The 19,789-nt window shown below is 51.0% G+C and overlaps 1 protein-coding gene across 1 annotated transcript in view; it reads right to left on the bottom strand.

Moving 5' to 3' along the window:
• The window catches only part of OTOF (otoferlin), a 99,540-nt gene that overhangs the window by 36,307 nt on the left and 43,444 nt on the right, over positions 1–19,789 (bottom strand). Inside the window, exons 6-17 of the mRNA XM_066180163.1 lie at positions 19,321–19,452; positions 18,248–18,310; positions 17,356–17,440; positions 16,138–16,297; positions 13,512–13,698; positions 11,370–11,556; positions 10,023–10,246; positions 9,061–9,169; positions 7,824–8,007; positions 4,545–4,665; positions 3,290–3,390; positions 855–945 (exon numbers count right to left, since the gene is read on the bottom strand). Coding sequence (XP_066036260.1) covers positions 855–945; positions 3,290–3,390; positions 4,545–4,665; positions 7,824–8,007; positions 9,061–9,169; positions 10,023–10,246; positions 11,370–11,556; positions 13,512–13,698; positions 16,138–16,297; positions 17,356–17,440; positions 18,248–18,310; positions 19,321–19,452 — 1,644 coding nt within the window. The remainder of the gene's footprint in view (positions 1–854; positions 946–3,289; positions 3,391–4,544; positions 4,666–7,823; positions 8,008–9,060; positions 9,170–10,022; positions 10,247–11,369; positions 11,557–13,511; positions 13,699–16,137; positions 16,298–17,355; positions 17,441–18,247; positions 18,311–19,320; positions 19,453–19,789) is intronic.

The following is a 19,789-nucleotide window of genomic DNA, read 5'->3' as shown; positions in this document are numbered from 1 at the left end:
CCCTGGGGTAGCTCTGCTCTGTGGGGTTCCCAAAATCACTCCAAACCTCTGTCCCTGGGGTAACTCTGCTCTGTGGGGTTCCCAGAATCACTCCAAACCTCTGTCCCTGGGGTAGCTCTGCTCTGTGGGGTTCCCAAAATCACTCCAAACCTCTGTCCTTGGGGTAACTCTGCTCTGTGGGGTTCCCAAAATCACCCCCAAACCTCAATCACCCCCAAAACTCTGTCTCTGGACCAGTTCTGCTCTGTGGGGTTCCCAAAATCACCCCAAATCTCAATCGCCCCAAAACCTCTGTCCCTGGAGCAACTCTGTTTTGTGGGGTTCCCAAAATCACCCCAAATCCCAATCGCCCCAAAATCTCTGTCCCTGGAGCAACTCTGTTTTGTGGGGTTCCCAAAATCACCCCAAACCTCTGCCCCTGCGACAGCTCTGCTCTGTGGGATTTCTGGAATCACCCCAAAATTTCTGTCCCTGGGGCAATTCTGCTCTGTGGGGTTCCCAAAATTCCCCTTTCCAGCTCCCAAGTGACACCTGGCACTCGGTTGAGACCCGAGCGGGCTTTGGGCTCCTCTTCTCGGAATTAAACCCCAAACCCTCGACCCACAGGGGCTGGAAAACCAGCGTGTCCACGGACCAAATTCCATCCCCTGCTCAGGAATCCTCCTCCGCTCCTCCCAAAGCTTCCCTGAGCAACCCGTGGCCACCCTCCCAGCCAGGAATTCCTTCCTGAAATCCCCTCCATCCCTGCCCTCCGGCAGCGGGAAGCCATCCCCTGTGTCCTGTCCCTCCAAGGCCTCATCCGAAATCCCCTTCCAGCTCTCCTGGAGCCGCTTTGGGGACCGGCTCCCACTCACCAGCTCCCTCATGCAGGATTTGAGCCTCTCCCGGTCCAGCCTGGTGCGGGACGAGTGGTGCTGGTCCTTGTCGGCCAAGGTCAGGAAGCGCCTGCGGGAAAAGCCCTGGCGTGACTTTGTGAGGTTCGGGCCCCAAATTTTCTGTTCTGTTTGTGCTGGACATTGAGCGCTACACCTTTCAGACTGGTTCTGAGAGCCGAGGGGGGAAAGAAGAAGCTTCGAAAAGGAGTTTGTTTTCAAAAACTGCTCTGACTCCTGCTCATTCTGCTCCTGGACTGTGTCGTCTTCAGGACAGACAGACAGCAGGACAGATCTCCTGTGCTTTTAGTTAATTTTAGCCAGCTGGGGCAGAGAAGTTCCCTGGACTGGTTTTTTTTTCTCCTTTTTCTTGCGACTGTTTAAACCTGTTCTGGATTGAAAAACACCCGGAGCTCACACCTGCCGCCCACTATGGCATTTTCCAGCACCAGAGTGACTGATAAGAGACTGGTAAGAGACTGATAGACACTGATAAGACACTGATAAGAGACTGATAGCGAGTCAAGCTACATGCACAGCAAGGACTTTATCAATTTTGCCCTCTCTCTTCAGAACGATGAGAGGTCTCGTTGTTTGATATTGCTCATTCTTTGTGCTTGTGGGCACTTTTTTTGTTAAATAAATCGGTTTTTTCACTTTTCTCTTAAGGAAATTTTTCCCCGGACCGGTTGGTGGAGGGGCCGCTTGAATTTGCTATTCTGGAGGGTCGCCATTCGGAGGTTTCCTTCCCAAAATTTGCCCTAAACCAGGACAGCCCGGCAGGGTGAGAACCCTTCCAGCCTAGCCACGTCCCTGGAGGGAAACGCTCTCATTCCCTGCAACCTCCAAAAAAACTGCGGATGAGAGGCCGGCTCACACCGCGGGCTCAGAGTCGGGAAGGGACAGGAGGTGCCACCAGGTGCCACCAGCCTGCGGAGGCCACAGGATTGAGTTTTTTTGGGGTGTTTGGGGTGCAGATGGAAGCGCCGCGCTCCATCCCGAGGGGAAAAAAAAATCCGTCATTGCGCCAATGTCACGGAATGTCGTCCCGTCGTCCCGAGGACAAGGCACAGTTGCTGGCGTTGAAACACAGGATGATTTTATGCAGGTGCTTTCACTGAAGAGCTCTGGGAATCAGGGAATCACGTTTTTACACCCTTTCGTTATGTAACCACGTGTTAATTATTAAACTCGTGTTGTTCTGTTGTATACATTGATCCTATCCAAGCGTGAATTTCTTGTAGTTTCCATCAGGCCCCCCCAAATAATCGTTTCGCACGATTCTTGTCTAAGATAATAATCATATTCAATCACCAATCATTACAATTAACAATCATATCATTTATCATATGATGATTATGCAGGTGTTGTTTCACATGATGCAGTAAAGACAAACCCCAACCTTTGTTTCTAGGGCCTGCCTAGTTTTGGTTCCCTTTCCCAGGCCTATCCAGGCCCAACCTTTCCTTCCACCTCCCCTGAATCTATTGCGTAGAGTTCCCGTGATTTTTAGAAACATTTTAACCCTGTGCTATTGTGACAAATAGGTATGGTTCCTGCCGACAAGACTGAAACAGTAATCAACGTTTTAAAATAATAAAATAGGTTGTTAAAGCTGCAGTGCCAAGGAGGGGAGGGAGAAGCATCCCCCCCCCTTCTCCTGCAGATGTTTAACTGATGTTCAGGAGAGAGTAGAACACGGGAAGAAACTGAGATAAGAGTAACTAAAATTATCTGCGAGACAGGGAGACGCGGGGAAGATCCAGAAGAGTGTTAATTATTGTGAGTTTATCGCCTCAGTGTACCAGGAAGGTATTTGCATGTGCAAGTTTAGTATTTACTGGCATAATATCGGCTTAATACGCATGCGGAACCAATGGAGTTGTTGGAAGGACACGCGAGGGAGATGAGAGCCTTCCTCCCTACCACCCCCGAAGGTGGGGAAGACCCCCCCTAACAGGGGTGGTGGGGTGTGCGCAGTGGAAGCAGAAATGGGTGGTGACGAGGGTGGTGATATAGACCTTACAAATCGAAAATAGGAGGGAATGGGAGGCGACGCACTATTAAAAAGGGTCAGACGGGCTGTTTTTATTGGTACGGGGGCCGGGAGACCAAGTCCTGCTCCGCACCCCACGGGGATGTATCCCCCGGTATAAATTTGCTTATGTATTATTTTTAGAACCAATATTATCTGCTATTAGCAAATCACTGTAACTTTTAAGCTGCTCAAATTAAACTTGCTGCCGGCCACATTTAATTTTGTTTTGGGGGTTTTGGGGTTTGTTTTTTTTTTTTTTTTTTTTGGATTGGGAAATTAGGCGGCACATTCATTCATAGCGCTGTCGCAGCGAGGTGACATTGCCAGCCTTGCCCGTGGGATCCCGCACCGTGCCGCCCCTTCCCCGGGGGTCACTCACAGGCAGCCGCCGCTCAGCTCCTCCAGGACCCCGCGGAGCCGCCGCTCCGGGTGCGGCTTCTCCGTCTTGATCATCTCCTGCACGTCGTTGAGCCCTTCCTCCTGCGGCACCAGCGGGGACAGCGTGAGGGCCGGGGGGTCATGGGACCCCCTGATCCCAACCCCACAGGCGGGGAAACCCCCGGCTGCTTCCCTGGAATGTGTTTGGGGTTCTGGGTGCTGGGAAGGGCTCCAAGGAATGAGCTGGGTAGGATCCAAACCCTCTCGGAGGGACCTGCCGGAGGGACCTTCCCCAAATTCTGCTCTGACCCCGCCGACGTGGAGCTCTCCCAAAAGCTCCTTGGGAACGTGCTGGGACTTTGTGATAAAATCGTGGAATGGTTTGGGTGGGAATCGTTGGATTCCAGCTCCACGGGCAGGGACACCTCCCATTATCCCAGGCTGCTCCAAACCCCGTCCCTTGGAGCCTGGGGAGGGCCTCCCACCCTCACAGGGAAGAATTCCATCCCAATATCCTGCCCAAATCTCTTCTTTCCCAGTTTTTACCTGTTCCCCTTTCTCCTGTCCCTCCAGGTTTCTCCCAAGCCCCTCTCCAGCTCTCCTGGAGCTCCGTCAGGTTTTGGAAAGGGCTCCAAGATCTCCCTGGAGCTTTCCCTTCCCTGGCTCTGCCATGTGAGTGCTTCGCCCCTCCAGCCCAGGTGACAAATCCTCCCCACCCCGTGTCCCCTTTTGTGGGAACATCTGGACCTGACCCACAGGATCCTCAAGGAGCTGCTGGAATTCCGTGATTGCTCGCTGGGATTTTTCCCCCTTTTCAGGTGCTGTCTGTCCCGAGGGAGAGCAGGGAGCCTGGATGTGGCTGTGCCTGGAGTCATCCCAAAATTCCTGTCCCTGGAGCTGCTCTGCTCCGCAGAGTTCCTAAAATCACCCCCAAACCTCAATCACTCCCAAACCTGTATCCCTGGGGAAGCTCTGCTCTGTGGGATTCCTGGAATCACCCCAAAATTTCTGTCCTTGCAGCAACTTTGCCCTGTGGGGTTCCCAAAATCACCCCAGACCTCTGTCCCTGGAGCAGCTGTGCCCTGTGGGGTTCCCAAAATTCCCCTTTTCCAGCTCCCAGGTGACACCTGGCACTCAGGTGAGACCGCAGCGGGCTTTGGGCTCCTCTTCTCAGAATTAAACCCCAAACCCCGTGTCCCAGCTGTGTCCCCCCATCCCTCCCCGTCCATTTCCATCCATCCCTGTCCTCTCCTGACCAGTTTATCCGCGATCTTGTCCATGATGTTGGCGTTGTAGAGCCGGCGCCGCTGGTCCTGCCACCAGCTGCGGATGTAGATGCAGGGCTTCTTCTCCAGGTAGGGCAGGTGGAAGTAATTCCTGCGGGAGAAATGTCTCCATGAGGGTGACAATCCTGTGACAGTGACAATCCAAGCCAGGGGCAGCTCCCCGTGCCGCCCCTCTCTCAGTGCCGTGGTGGGAAAGGGGGATTCGGGAGCTCAGGGGCAGGAGGGAGGTGTGGAAAATGGATTTTTAGGGAATTCTCAAAGCCTGGCAGAAAGTTCACGCAGTCTTGCGCATCTGCGTGCAAACTCTGAGATGAAATATCCCGAAATGGAAATGCCATGGGATGGGACAGACGTTGCTGAGAGGGAAATGGAACTAAAAACGAGTTTCAAGCCACGGCTTTGCAAACGGAGCGGATATTTTGGAGAAATAGAACTATGGAAGATGCCTTGTAGCAAGATAATATAATCCTTCATAGAAAACAATAAATAATAATAAAATATGTAATATATTCCACAATATAATCCTTTTCCTGACCCAGAGGCGGGGCTCCTGAGAGGCGTTTTAAAAGGTTTTGTTCCGTTTTCAGTCTCATGTGAAGGGTGGGACAGTGCAGATGTTGCAATTCGCGCCATCACAATCGGGACCCAAACTGTTTCCTAATCACAATCCATTAAAAGGGTTGTTTTTTTTTTCTGTCGGCTCTTGCCACACAATGCCAATTAATTAAAGCCAATCATCTAAAAATACCTCACGTGGGTCCTGCTGCAACGCACCTTTCATAGCTCTGTTTCTCCAAAATACCCGGTCTGTCTGCGAGGCCATTCTCTAACGCTCGTTTCCAGTTCCATTTCTCTCTCAGCAATGTCTGTCCTATCCCATGGAATTTCGAGGTCAGCATTTCTTATCTCAGAATCTGCACACAGATCCACGCTGTGCGCAAACTTCTGTCAGGCCTTTGAGAATTCCCTACAAATCCATTTTCTCACATTTCCCCACATTTCCCCACGGGGCGGCTCCAGCTGCATCCCGGAGTGCAGAGGCTCCGTTTTTCCCGAGGCAATTCCCGGTGCCAGCCCCAGGATGGATGGGTGCAGTGCCCAGGGGCTGCCCCATCCCCGGGAATATCCATGGGAGGGTTGGAAAGGGGTTTGGAGCAACCCGGGACAATGGAATGTGTCGGGGTTTGGAAGCGGGTGGTCTTTAGGATCCCTTCCCACCCAAACCATCCTGGGATTCCGAAACCTTCCTGGGATTCCAAAACCTCCCGGCTGCTCCAGCCCCTGCCCGAGCTGTCCTTGGAATAGCTAAAAAAGGAAAGGTGATCCACACTTTGGGAGCACTGGCATCCGCCACTCGGAAAAGGGAATCCTGCTGCACCTGGGATCACACCGGGAGTCAAATCCAGCTCCGCCTGGTCCCGGGTATTCCCACCAGGAGATGTCAGCAGAGCCCCGTGGTGGAGCGGGAGGCCCCCAGCTCCCGGGAGGCTGGAGATTTTTTGGGAAAAAAACAGGGTGGGAGAGGCCCCGAAACATCGGAACGTCTCGTCTCCCCTTGGGATTTAGCTGGACAAGGAGCTGAGGAACAGAGGAGGGAATTCCAGGGGGACTTAATTGTGCTGGATATTCATGGAAACTAGGGAGGGAATTCCAGGGAATCACTTATCTTCACTGGATATTCTATTTCCCAATTGATTTAATCAGTTAATTCAATAAACACCAATCTACTGCTAAAACCTGATTAAAAAAAAATCCACTTTAAGCGAATCTCATAATCTTATCAAATTGAAGATAATTAAATCTTAATTATCTTTCTTGTCCCAGTCCTTGGAATGCAAATCCAGACCTCCCCGGGCACGTCTCACCAGCCAGAGGATTGGAGCGTTTTAATCCCAAACTCCTGCCTGATGCATTTGCAGGTTTTCCCAGCGGTTTTTCCAGGTTTTTCCATCGGGGATCTCTACACTGCCGAGGCCGCCACTGACCCGTGTCCCCAAGTGCCACACGAGGTGGACACGCTGACCCGTCCCTGACCAGGTGGACACACTGACCCAGTGCCCAGGGGGACGCACTGGCGACGCAAATATAAGGGGACACACTGACCTGTCCATGGCCAGGTGGACACACTGACCAGTTTGTGACCAGGTGGACACACTGACTTCTCTCTGCCCAGGTGGACACACTGACCAGTGTCCAGGTGGACACACTGACCAGTCTATGTCCAGGTAGACACACTGACTTCTCTCTGCCCAGGTGGACACACTGACCAGTGTCCAGGTGGACACACTGACCAGTCTGTGTCCAGATAGACACACTGACTTCTCTCTGCCCAGGTGGACACACTGATCTAGTTCCCAGGTGGACACACTGACCAGTCTGTGTGGAGGCACACTGACCAGTCTGTGCCCAGGTGGAAACGCTGACCTAGTGCTCAAATGGACACACTGACCAGTCTGTGACCAGGTGGACACATTGATCCAGTGCCCAGGGGGACACACTGACCACAAAAATCCAGATGGACACACTGACCTCTCGGTGCCCAGGTGCACACACTGACCAGTCTGTGACCAGGTGGACACACTGACCCAGTGCCCAGATGGACACACTGACCACACAAATCCAAGGGGACACAGTGACCAGTCTGCGACCAGGTGGACACACTGACATCTCTGTGCCCAGGTGGACACACTGACCTGTCCATGCCCAGGTGGACACACTGACCACACAAATCCAACTGGACACACTGACCTGTCCATGACCAGCTGGACACACTGACCTGTCTGTGACCATGTGGACACACTGACATCTCTGTGCCCAGGTGGACACACTGACCTGTCCATGCCCAGGTGGACACACCGACCACACAAATCCAACTGGACACACTGACCTGTCCATGACCAGGTGGACACACTGACCTATCCATGACCAGCTGGACACACTGACCTGTCTGTGACCATGTGGACACACTGACCTGTCCATGCCCAGGTGGACACACCGACCACACAAATCCAACTGGACACACTGACCTGTCCATGACCAGGTGGACACACTGACCTATCCATGACCAGCTGGACACACTGACCTGTCTGTGACCATGTGGACACACTGACCTGTCCATGCCCAGGTGGACACACCGACCACACAAATCCAACTGGACACACTGACCTGTCCATGACCAGCTGGACACACTGACCTGTCCATGCCTAGGTGGACAAGCTGACCAGTCTGTGACCACGTGGACACACTGACCTGTCCGTGACCAGGGGCTTCATGGGCTGGGATGAAGAAACGGAAACCAACTCTCCTTCCTCGCCACCTTCATCCTCACTGGAATTCTGGAGCAGCTCCGACTCCTCCTCGTCCCCATCCCCTCCCTCCTTCTTCCTCCGCAGCAGGGGTTTGCTGCAGCCATCCACCTGGTTGCCATAGTTACCTCAAGGAAAGAAAAAAAAAAAACATAAAAAAAAGATAGAATCGGTTCACCGGGTTTTACCTCCCGGCTCTCAGGTTGGCAGATGTTTTCTCCGCTGGAATCACAGAGGACGTTGGAGTTTCGACTTCCTGGAACCACCTCCAGGAGCTGGAAATTTGGGAGAGGTGTCTGTGCCCTCTCAATCCCCTGGGAATACAGTTCCTCCTGGAGCTGGTGTCTCCGGAGCACGAAGCCAGGATGGGAGAGGAATCAGCTCCATTGGCCACAGCCCAGCAGGCACAAAATATGGGATGTGGGATCCCACATCCCTCATGGCCAAGGAGGAGCCATTCCCTGATTCCCAAACCTGCTCCAGCAGGGCTTGGGGTGGAAAATTGGGAATAAACCCGGCTATGGGTTCTGATTTGATCAATTTCCTGCTCCCCAAACCTGCTCTTGCAGGGATTGGGATGGAAGATTGGGAATAAACCCGGCCTTGAGTTCTGATTTGATCAATTCCCTGCTCCCCAAACCTGCTCTTGCAGGGATTGGGATGGAAAATCGGGAATAAACCTGGCTTTGGGTTCTGATTTGACCAATTTCCTGCTCCCCAGACCTGCTACAGCAGGGCTTGGGATGGAAAATTGGGAATAAACCCCGCTCCCGGCTATGGGTTCTGATTTGATCAATTCCCTGCTCCCCAAACCTGCTCTTGCAGGGATTGGGATGGAAAATTGGGAATAAACCCCGCTCCCGGCTATGGGTTCTGATTTGACCAATTTCCTGCTCCCCAAACCTGCTCTAGCAGGGATTGGGATGGAAAATTGGGAATAAACCTGGCTTTGGGTTCTGATTTGATCAATTCCCTGCTCCCCAAACCTGCTCTTGCAGGGATTGGGATGGAAAATTGGGAACAAACCCCGCTCCCAGCTTTGGGTTCTGATTTAATCAATTCTCTGATCCCCAAACCTGCTCTAGCATCGACTGGGATGGAAAATTGGGAACAAATCCTGCTCCCAGCTTCGGGTTCTGATTTCCACAACCATCGTGCTCCCCCGCCAAAAAACAACCAACCTATGGTGACCTCGAAGTTGATGGGCTTGTCCCCAATCTTCCTGTCGATCATGGTGGCCTCCAGGAAGGCCCCGAAGAGGAAGAACTCCTCCATCTTCCCGCTGCAGTTCTGCAGGAGAAAGAGATCCCAGGGCTGAGGGTCGGGGCCAGAGGGAGAGACAGGTCCATCCCTCGGGATGCCGTTTCCAAAGGGACCTGGAGGGCTTTGTTTCCAATCTCCTGGCTCGTCGGAGAGAGTGTTTAATTAAACATTTTAATATCTTTTAATTCAAGATAACCTTGAGCTGTGCTGGGATAAATCACCCCCTGCCCAGGAGGGGCTCTGAGGGACGTTCAGGAATGCCGGCCTGAGTTCACCGCCGCTGGACTGATCAAACCACACAAATCCTGGATTTGAAATCCAGGAATTGGGATGGTTCTGTTTCCAGGTGCTTTCATTATTTCCACGGCTGGGAAATAAACGAGATCCTCGGCTTCTGATTGAAACCCTGATGGATACGAGTGGGAATTAATTGGGGGATGAGTCACTCTCCATGTGTATTTCCCACGTGGAGAAACATCCCGAAGATGTTCAGGAGATGATAGAAATCCTGGAAGGGTTTGGGTGGGAGGGGACCTTAAGGATCATCTGGTTTCATGGGCCAGGGTCGCCTTTCCTCTATCCCAGGATACAGATATCCTTGGACGCTTCCAGGGATGGATCAGCCACAGCTTCTCTGGGAAAGCTGTGCCGGCGACAGACAAAATATCCCACTCAGACATTCCCAACCCTCCTGCGGGGAACTGAGCACTGGAATGACCCTAAAACCCGGGAAAACCCGGAATCCTGCAGGATTTACTTGGGTTGCCCTCTGAGATACAGAACATCTGGGACAACACTTTGAAACCCTCGATTTACGACACCAAAGGCGACAATCCGGCATTCCCGGGATCCCGAATATATCGGGGCGACGGGCACTTACGTCGGCCACCGCCGTGGCCTGCTCCACCTGCACCTCGGTGGAGCTGTTGATCTCGGGGTTGGTGGTGTCCAGGATCTCCACGGCCAGGCCCAGCAGGAGCCGGGCGCGGAAGGAGACGCCCTCGCCCAGGCCCTCGTTGAGCTCCTGGTGCTCGTCCATGAGGGTGTAATTCCGCGTGGAGCCGTACATGTTCACCCAGGCGGGGCCGAAGGTGGGCAGGAAACCTGAGGGGGTGGAATGGGGCAGGTGGGAAAAGTGTGGGAAAGGGAAAAGGGGAAGTCTCGGCACTCGCGGTTGGCGTCGCTTTTCCCGGGATATGATCCTGTGTGCCCATGGAAGGGCCGCCATCCACACAGACAGTTTTCAGGGATTTCCAGGATCATTCGGGTTGGAAAAGAGCTCCCAGACCATCCAGTCCAAGCTGTGCCTGATCCCCACCTTGTCCCCGCCACCAGGAATTCCTTGGACGCCTTCAGGGACGGGGACTCCAAACCTCCCTGGGAAGCTCTTTCCAAAGCCTGACCACCCTTTCCAGGGAGAAATTCCTCCCGATGTCCAACTGAGCCTCCTCTGGCACAACCAGGGTGAGTGGGAGGATTTAAATCTTTTACCTCAATCTCCTGCCTAATGCATTTCCAGGAGATTTTTCCGGCAGTTTTTTCCATCTGATCCCAGCACTGCTGAGGCCGCCACTAACCCACGTCCCCGAGAGCCACATCCAAATGGCTTTTAAATCCCTCCAGGGATGGAAATTCCATCCCGTGCCAGGGATGAGCAGCCATTTCCAGGAAAGAATTGTTTCCAATATTCCGATTCCAATTATTTCCAGTATCCTGAGCCTGCCCTGGGGCTGTTTCCTCTCGTCCTGTCCCTGTTCCCTGGGAGCAGAGCCTGACCCCCCCGGCTGTCCCCTCCTTTCAGGAAGTTGTTCAGACCCCAAAGGTCCCCCCAGAGCCTCCTGGGGGTTTTTTCAGGGAAATTTGCAGGGAAGGCATGATGAAAACTGGGCGGGTCTCCAGCAATTCCCAATTTTGAGGGTTGAGGAAGGAGAACCACCCCCGTTAGTCCCTTTCCAGTCCCATGTCTGGTTTCCCTTCTTTTCCCTCGTGTGGGAATTGCGAGCCTGACAAATGCTCATCCATCCATGGAATTTTTGGAAGAGCAAAATTGTTCTGGGGTGTCTTTGCTTTCAGGTATTGGCTGAAGTTTTGCGATGGGTCTCGGTTTTCAGGGTGTTGGTGCAGGAACCTCTCACGTTTCACCAGGGAATCACCAAGGGATTCCAGGGGTGGGAAGAAGCCTGGAAAACTTTGGGAACCCCACCAAGGGAACGCCCCCACGCCTTACCTTTGTCCCCTTCGTTGGAGATCTTCCTGAGATCGATGAAGTGGGTCCCGATGGCCACGTCATTGACCTTGTCCGAGTCCCGGATCTGGATCTTGATCCGCCTGCACAGCGGCGGGAACATCTCCGTGAAGATGATCTGCTCGTTCCAGAGGGGCTCGTAGCTGCTCTTTTGGATGGACGTCTTTCCCTGGGAATCGAGGAGAGACGGATGTCAGACAAGGGGTTGGATCTCCCAAATCATCCCTGAGCTGCTGCTCCCTTCCTCCCGCTCCGCCCTCTCCTGAGTAGAGTGTCCCGGGGGTGACCTTGTGATACTTGTATCCCAAATTTTCTGTTTATTAGTATTAGTAGAAAATTTCCACTGGTAGAAAATGGGGATTAGTAGAAAAGTTCTGCACCTTTCAGGCCGGTTCTGAGAGCGAAGCGGGGGAAAGAAAAAACGTTTAGTTAGTTTTCAGAAACTCCTCCTCCACATTCTGCTCCTGGACTGTGTTTGTCTCCAGACAGACAGACAGACAGCAGGACAGAGATTTCTTTGCTTTTTAATTAGTTTTCAGCTACCTGAGGCAGAGAAGCTCCCTGGACTGTCTTTTGGTTTTTTTTTTTTCTTTTTCTTGGGACTGTTTAAACCAGTTTTGGACTGAAAAACGCAGAAAAACACCCGGATCTCACACCTGCAGCCCACTGGGGCTCAGGATGGCATTTTCCAGTGCCACAGGGGCTGATAAGAGGCTGATAAGAGACTGATAAGAATCTGAGCGAGCCAAGCTACACCCCACAGCAAGCACTTTCTCAATTTTGCCATCTCTCTTCAGAACAGCGAGAGGTTTTATTCTTTAATAATGTTCATTTTTTTAAATGCACTTTGTTTGTTAAACAAATAGTTTTTTCCACTTTTCCCTAAGGAGATCTCTCCCGGACCATTTTGGGGGAACGGGCTGCTTGGATTTGCTTTCCAGAAGGATCCGACTTGGAGGTTTTTTCTCCCAAATTTTCCCTAAACCAGGACAGTGAGGAACCCTCTTCCTCCACCGGAGAGGTCTCAAACCCACCCTGGAGGGCGAAAGCAAGGTGACACCACGGAAATGGGACGGAAAAGAACTCTAATAATAGTCGTTAGAGTGGTGTTTTAATTGACCCTGGGATGCGTGGGGGATAACTTTACTAAAGACACGCAGGAACATCGGAGAGCTTGCCTCTCTTATTATTATTTCTTGAGGTCTTATGTATGCACAATCTGCTTCATACATATTTATTCTCTGGCTCCGCCCGTCTTTGCCTCATATGGTAATTAGCTCCACTCCAGATGGTAATTAACGCCCTTCTGGGCATGCTCAGTTCGTCGTGGTGGTTTCTGAGGGTCTCTAGATGAAGGAAACGGAGTTTTCCTCAGCGAACCCTTCACCTTTATCTCTCTCGCGTGTGCTTTGGCCCTTTTGGTGCTTTTTTAAGGTAAGAAATCAATTTCTGCCGGCTGAGAGTCCGTGTTCTCCTTTCCATCTGCATTTTTAGCCTCGTTATCCTGCTGTGTTCAGGTTAGCCCTTCTTCTAATTACCGAGGAGGGGCTCTCGATGCTTTTACTGTCTTAGAATACGTAAAAGGTATTTTACACAGCGCTCGAAATTCACTAAACGGCTTTTAAAACGCGGTTTGAAATGCGTTCCAGAGCACTATTTAAAACACGTTCTAGAATACAGCGTGTGCTTGTCGCTCTGATTGTTTCCAGCCTTCTGATGTTTGTATTTTTGTGCCGGAGTTTTCTTTTTTTTATGGATTGTAACACTAAACAAAGTGATTGTTTTTCGTATTTCTCTCTAGAGGAGAGACAACTGGTGAATTTTTAGTTTGACCAGTGGGGGTCAGGGAGGTGCTAACCTCATCGGCCTAATCTCTGGTCAAACTCCAAAACAAACTATATAAACCCAAGGGAAAAAAAAAATAAACCGTCCCTCTTTTTGCTCTGACAAACTGACCGTCCTTCATTCCATGTCCTCTCGCGACATTTGGCCCGAAGTTCACCATAAAGACCAACCGGAGTTTTCAAACCCTTTGTCTCACCACGCCCAAATCCTGACACGCAAAGACGACCGAGACCATCCGCGGCCACCTCCCGGTCGTGCCAGTGTCACCTCCCCGCTCACCTTCTGCCCCGCGAAGACCACCTGCACGTAGGGGTCCACCAGGTCCTTGTTCTCCCCGATCAGGGCCTTCTTGACGTTGGCCATGATGCTGGTGTTCATCCTCGGCAGCCCCTCGGCGCGGTAGATCTTGATGTAGAACCGGGCCCACTGCCTCTCCGGGGGGACCCCGTCCGGGAGCAGGAGGTTCCTGGATGTGAAAAACAACATTCGGTCTCTTAGAAAAATTTATAAATTTAATAATAAAAAAAATAAATAGGCGATTTAGGAGACGAAAAAATGCAAAAGTTGCTCGGCTGAGGGTGCCTGGCATAAAGCCTTCAAAATCCTCGCTCCGTCAGAATCCTTGTTTTTAAGGATTAGCCTTTTACATACGTGTTTCTTCAAACATTCCTTCGAGTCCAGATGTTCCCTTGGGTTTTTTTGGCCCTCCCTTCCTTGCCCCATTGTACCAAATTAACATTTTTATTAGACAAAGTCCTTGTTGGCGCCTGGTAGTCAAAACCAGGAGATCAATGAATTCCTCCTTGTAGCTTTTGTTTCACCGTTGTCTCGATCTTATCAGTTCAGGAATGTGGAAGATTTTCTCTCTCTCTCTGTATCTTCTGGTTTGGTCAGTTTAGCTCTTACAAAGAGGAAAAAACCGAATCTTTTTACTGTTAACGCTTTGTTACGATCAGAAAACACATTCATTGCCTTTCTAAACTCTATTAATGAAACATAATGCAGTACAATTGTGCCTATGGCATTCGTTTTAATATTTGCGAAAAGCCAACTCTATAATACGCATTTATAACTCTGGAATGTCAGGGGATGGAGTTGGGAACGGCTGCTGGGGTGGGGCGGTGTGGGAGGGCTGGAGGTTGTGCGGGATGATCCTCACACCGGGCACCATTTTAGGAGAGAAATCATAAAATGTGATTTATTGCCTCGGTCTCGAGGAGTGGGAACGTCTTCACCGCACGCGCCAGGAGTTGGTGGCCAGCAGTCACAAGACCACAGGTTACAAGGGGTTTTAAAGGTTAATTAGCGAATAATCTACTGCCACACAGATTGTTTTGACTTTTACACCCAACGGCTAATTAACTGTCACATGTCCTGCCGTGATGTGAGCTTCTTTTTATCCAATCACACAGTGACACACAAACTGCTTGCTACACCTTAAAACTTAAACACTGAAAAACTGAAAAACTGAAAAGCTGAAAAGCTGAAAAATTGAAAAACTGAAAAACTGAAAAACCAAAAAGCTTAAAAACTTAAACCTTAAAACTTCTTATCGCCTTTGTAACTACTTCTATATATTAACTTTAAAACCGTAAAGCTCTCCACCGCCTCGCTTAATATGTCGCAGCTTAAACTCCAAACCCACGTTCTTGCTTTTGGTCTCTAAATTTGGGAGCCTTTCCCAAGGCCTCAGGTCGAACCCTGTGTTCTTTTCCGTATCTGGGCCGGCATGCACGAGGTTTGGAGAATTTTCTGTGCCTCGGTTTCCCACAAAAAGAGTTTTTCTCCGACCTTTGTGGTCCCATAAAAGGACAAAGAGAAGCTGCTCCATTTTCCGAGCACTGACTCCCTTCCACTCCACTGCACGGAAAAGGAATTAATGGGATTTTGAAGAAGTTGTTTTTCCTTTATCAAGGGGAGCTCGGAGGATTATTTTGGGAACAAAATAAACCCCATCCATTGTTTTTTTTGGATACGTGTCTTCCCTCCTCTGCTGGAATGGATGAGCCCATGGGAATGCTGTGGACAAAAGTACTTGCAGGGGAATTCTAGGAATTGCTGGAGTGGTCCACGCCTGGTGGAAGGTGTCCCATGGCAGGAGGGCTGGAACGAGGTGATCTTGAAGATCCCTTCCAAAACGAACCGTGCCAGGATTTTAGGACTGACTAGGAGAACGTCATCACTACAGCATGGGGTGAAGCCCAAAGTCCTGGAGGTGGTGCCTCAAAGCCCAGCAAGTCAGGAGAGCTGTGCTGGTGGCTTCTGACTGTTAATGGTTGGACTCAATCCCAGAAGTCCTTTCCAACCTAAACCATCCCACGGTTCCATGTGGGCAGAGCCCGAGAAGCAGGTTTGAAATGTGTTATAATACATTTAAAATATATATATAAAAATGGATATATTTATTTAGTCGGAAAAGTTCGGGAGTGGGGGGAACCAAGCCTTAAAGATCCTGATTTTTGCTCCGTGACCTTTGAGATGTTCTGGGCGGTCCTAGAGCCCTGTCCAGCCACACACACAGAGCCTGGGAAGCCTCATCCATGCTTCCCTGCTCTGCCTGGAGTTATGAGATCCCATCCCATCCCAATCCCATCCCATCTTCCCACCCAGGGCACACCGGGAGCCTCAGGTGGAGGCTGGGGACATCAGGCTGGGTGACACCAGGCTGGTGTTGCTGCAGAGATCAACCACCAGCAGACAAGCTGACCCCCACAGGAACGACAGCTCTGTGCTGGAGATCACCTGGAATTGCACCAGGACCACGCATTCCCTCTTGGAAAAGCACCGGGTTGGTCCCTCAGCCGCCAGCCCCAGGTTTGGATCCTGCTGTCCCACCTGAGGCAAAGAGAGGTGGGAAGCCATTCCCGAGGGAGCCAGGAGGAAGCGGATCCCAGCAGATCCCTACCCTTCGATGTCGTCCTCTTCCGTCTCGTTGGCCTTGTGCGGGGTCTTGATGTTGTCCCCTTTGCCCACCACGGCGATGTCACACTTGAGGTAGCCCTTGAGGCCGGCCGTGAGGTCCTCGGGGTCGGACAGGATGGCCCATTTGTGGTAGAACTGGTGCTCTGCAACCCGGGGAGGTGGGACAAGAGGGACCTTTGTCACGCCAACGCCACCAGGACACGGAATTCCGTGGAGAGGGACCTGCCCTGTGTGTGACGGATCCCAACAAACCCCTGGAAAATCCTTTGGGAAGGGGTGGCTGGTGTTGAAGATGGAAAAATAATTGGATAAGCTGGAGGGGGGTGGAGTCTCAAGCCCCCATCCCCTTTTTAAAGGGATTTAAAGCCCTGTGGGTGTGGCACTTGGGGACATGGGACCGTGGCGGTGGCCTTGGCAGTGCTGGGGATGGTTGGACTTGAGGACAAGCAGCTCTAATCAACCTCTCTCTCCCTTTTCCAGGCTCCTTCCTGCCTTGGATGAAATGTCCCAGGGCAGGATCCAGTCTTGGACCTTCCTGTCTGGAATGCTGACGTCCTGCCTGGGATTGTCACCCGGGGTTCTTCCTTGGCAGGGCAGAGAGGGACACCAGCACAGCCAGGAGAGACCTCAGTGACACCTGGGAGAAGAGCTGGATCCAGGGAGATCCCAGAGCCCCTTCCCGGGCCTAAAGGGGCTCCAGGAGAGCTGGAAAGGGACTTGGGACAAGGCCTGGAGGGACAGGACACAGGGAATGGTTTCCCACTGGGAAAGGGGAGCTTGGGGTGGGATCTTGGGAAAGAATTCCTGGCTGGGAGGGTGGGGAGGGGCTGGACTGGAATTCCCAGAGAATCCCTGGGGAGTGTCCAAGGCCAGGTTGGACAAGATTTGGAGCAGCCTGAGATGGTGGGAAGTGTCCCTGCCCATGGAAGGGGTGGAATTAAATTATCTTTGAAGTCCCATCATGCCCAAACCCTCCCGTGATCCCATGATTCCAGGGGGGATATATAAACCCTTCTCCAGAGGTGCCAAGTGCCCTTCCCTGACCTAGGAGAGATTCCAGGTGGGTTGTTTACATCTCGGATATTTACACTGAGTTGGGAGAACATTCTCCAGGGGAGCCAGCCCCTGCCTGACTCCTTTTCCAGGAATTTTACCCCACGAAACAGAATCCTGGGAATTGTTACAAACGGCGTTCACGCACCAGGTTGGGTGTAAACGGTCCCAACATCCATCTTGAAGGACCCCACCAGCGTCCCGCTCCGCAGGAGGTTCTTGGAGTGGATCACCTGGAAATCAAGAGGGGAAAACCACTCAGGAATTTTTTGGGAGCCACAAAGCCGTTCCAGAGGTCTTCAGTACTGGGCGGGAAAGGAGCTGAGGAGTTTTCCTTGGTCTGGGGAGGATCCAAAGGACACCAAAATGAACAGTGGGGTTGGCAGCTCCTGATTAGTGGGATTGCCAGGAAGTTTATGTTTGGAATGAACGAAAAAATGCAAAGAAATTCATCTTTGGAGCAAGATCCCTTTTCCGGCCACTGCAGCAACAAACGCTGGGATGTTTAACTGAGGGAAGAGCCTTTGGGATGCTCAGAATTTGAGGAAAACTGGGAGAAATTCTACAGCCAATCTGTGCTCCGGGATGGATGTGGATGATCCTAATTAATGCGCCCTAATTGGCCAGGGAACCTGGAAATCTTGTCCATCCCTTCCCTGGTTTTGCGTGGACTGAAATCTCGACTTTGCTCTCAGCATTCCCAGCCCTGGATTCCCACAACAGCTCTGATGCCCCAGGAATTTCCCCCTGGCAGGCTCAGGAAGGTCTTTCTTCCTCCACAGAAAAACAAATAAATAAATTCCATGGTTTGGTTTCTACCCGGCTCTGGAATACCAGAGGTCACCCATGGAGGGGGAGAGGGAATGCAGGAGCTGCGTGGAGCCAGGAATGGAGGTTGGAACAGAAAAAAAGGAATGGAGGGTCTGGAGAGGAGAACTCCTGTGGGGAATCTCACATCCCAGGACCTTAAATCCGTCCCAAAAAACGGGTTGGTTTTTTTTCCAAAGCCCGCCAGAAAGGACAAGGACGAGGTCACCTACCGAGAGCTTGATGATCTTGTCGAACATGACATCGGGGGGGACGTGGAAATCGAAGACGAAATACTGGAAGGGGAAAAGAGGGATCGTGAGGGGGGGTGGGATCCATCGGGATTGAGAACCACCCTGGAGAAGCTGTGTCTGCCCGGGGGAACCCTGCATCCATGGGATCCCAACACTGAGCGTGGGACCGCAGGGATACTGAGACGTAGACTTTAAAGAATTAAGGGCTTTAGAGAAGTTAAGATTTCTAGTTAGAGATAAGCTCTGCAAGAATTAATTAAAGTTCGTTAAAAATTAAAAGTTTGCGGTCAGTTAAGGGAAAACCAGATTTGAGTTAGCTTTCCCCAGGCCTCAATAACTGATTGCTTTATGTCAACTTTATGTTTTTTGCTCAGCTGGGTTTGTAATGAAGAAGCGAGAACCTGATAAATAGGAAAAAAAAAAACCCAATTGCAGAAACTCCCCTATCCCGAATCCCACTGGAAGTCACGCACCTGGAGAAATGGGAGTCCTACCAGAGCTCATTTGTCACATTTGCATTGAAAAGGTAGAAAGCTCAGAGCGAGGAAGACTCGTCCCACTTCCTCATTTTAAGCCCCCCTCCCCTTGAAAAGGAGCACCGACCCAAAACTACGCAGGCTTAATTGGTTTTTTTAGCTAATTGCCATACGAAGCGGAGAATGGTATGAATACGCATTTGTGTTTTGGGTATCCAACATCTGGGTAAATAAAAGGGTTCTTGTGATTGTATTTGGGGAGTTAACGCTTTCTAACTTTACACGGCTAGAGAGTTTTTGTCTCCGTCTTAGTTGGACATCGGTATTAGATCGATATTCATAATTTTTTAAAAATAAATCAATATCACCGATCTCCCCCGCACTGAGTGTGGGGAGCCAAGGCAAGCCCAGATTTCCTGGAAAACCTGGGAATCATTGATCTCAAAACTCCGGAGGGCAAAGGCTTCGTTTCTCCCGCGCCGTTTGAGACTTCCCCTCATTCCGATGGGAATTTAACCCCCCAAAAAACCCCACGGGTAAGAAAGAAATCGCCGGATTGGGGGCGGAACATCCCACCTCGTTGTAGTAGGGACAGTTGGTGGATTCCTTCATGGATGTGTATTTCTTCTCCTCCCCGACCTCCACGCACACCACGGGGTCCATGTTGAGCCCCACCAGCTGCCGGGCCTCGATGATGGTGACGCTGACCTGGAGGGGGAGAGGAATTCCCGAAATTCCACACCCCGGGAGCAGCTCCAGGCTGCCTTCACCCGCTTCCCCAACCCCAACCTCCGACCTTTGGTGTTTTATCTTCTTTTTGATCAATCTGATCAATCTGATCAATCGGGGTCGAGATTAAATGCTTGAGACGGTATTTCTTGTTATCAATTATTGTAATATTATAATAATATATGTTTATGTTATTATATTATTTATGCTAAATAATATATTTATATATTAAATGCTTGAGACAGTATTTCTTGTTATTAATTATTATAATATTAATTATTATCTATACTAATGTTATTAATGTTATTATATTGTT

The sequence above is a fragment of the Chamaea fasciata genome, unplaced genomic scaffold (genome assembly GCF_029207755.1).
Source record: "Chamaea fasciata isolate MVZ Bird 193981 ecotype frontalis unplaced genomic scaffold, bChaFas1.0.hap1 SCAF_3, whole genome shotgun sequence".
In the NCBI taxonomy this organism is placed as follows: domain Eukaryota; kingdom Metazoa; phylum Chordata; class Aves; order Passeriformes; family Sylviidae; genus Chamaea; species Chamaea fasciata.
Note: the sequence above shows the minus strand (reverse complement) of the source record. Positions and strands in the feature narration are given on the sequence as shown.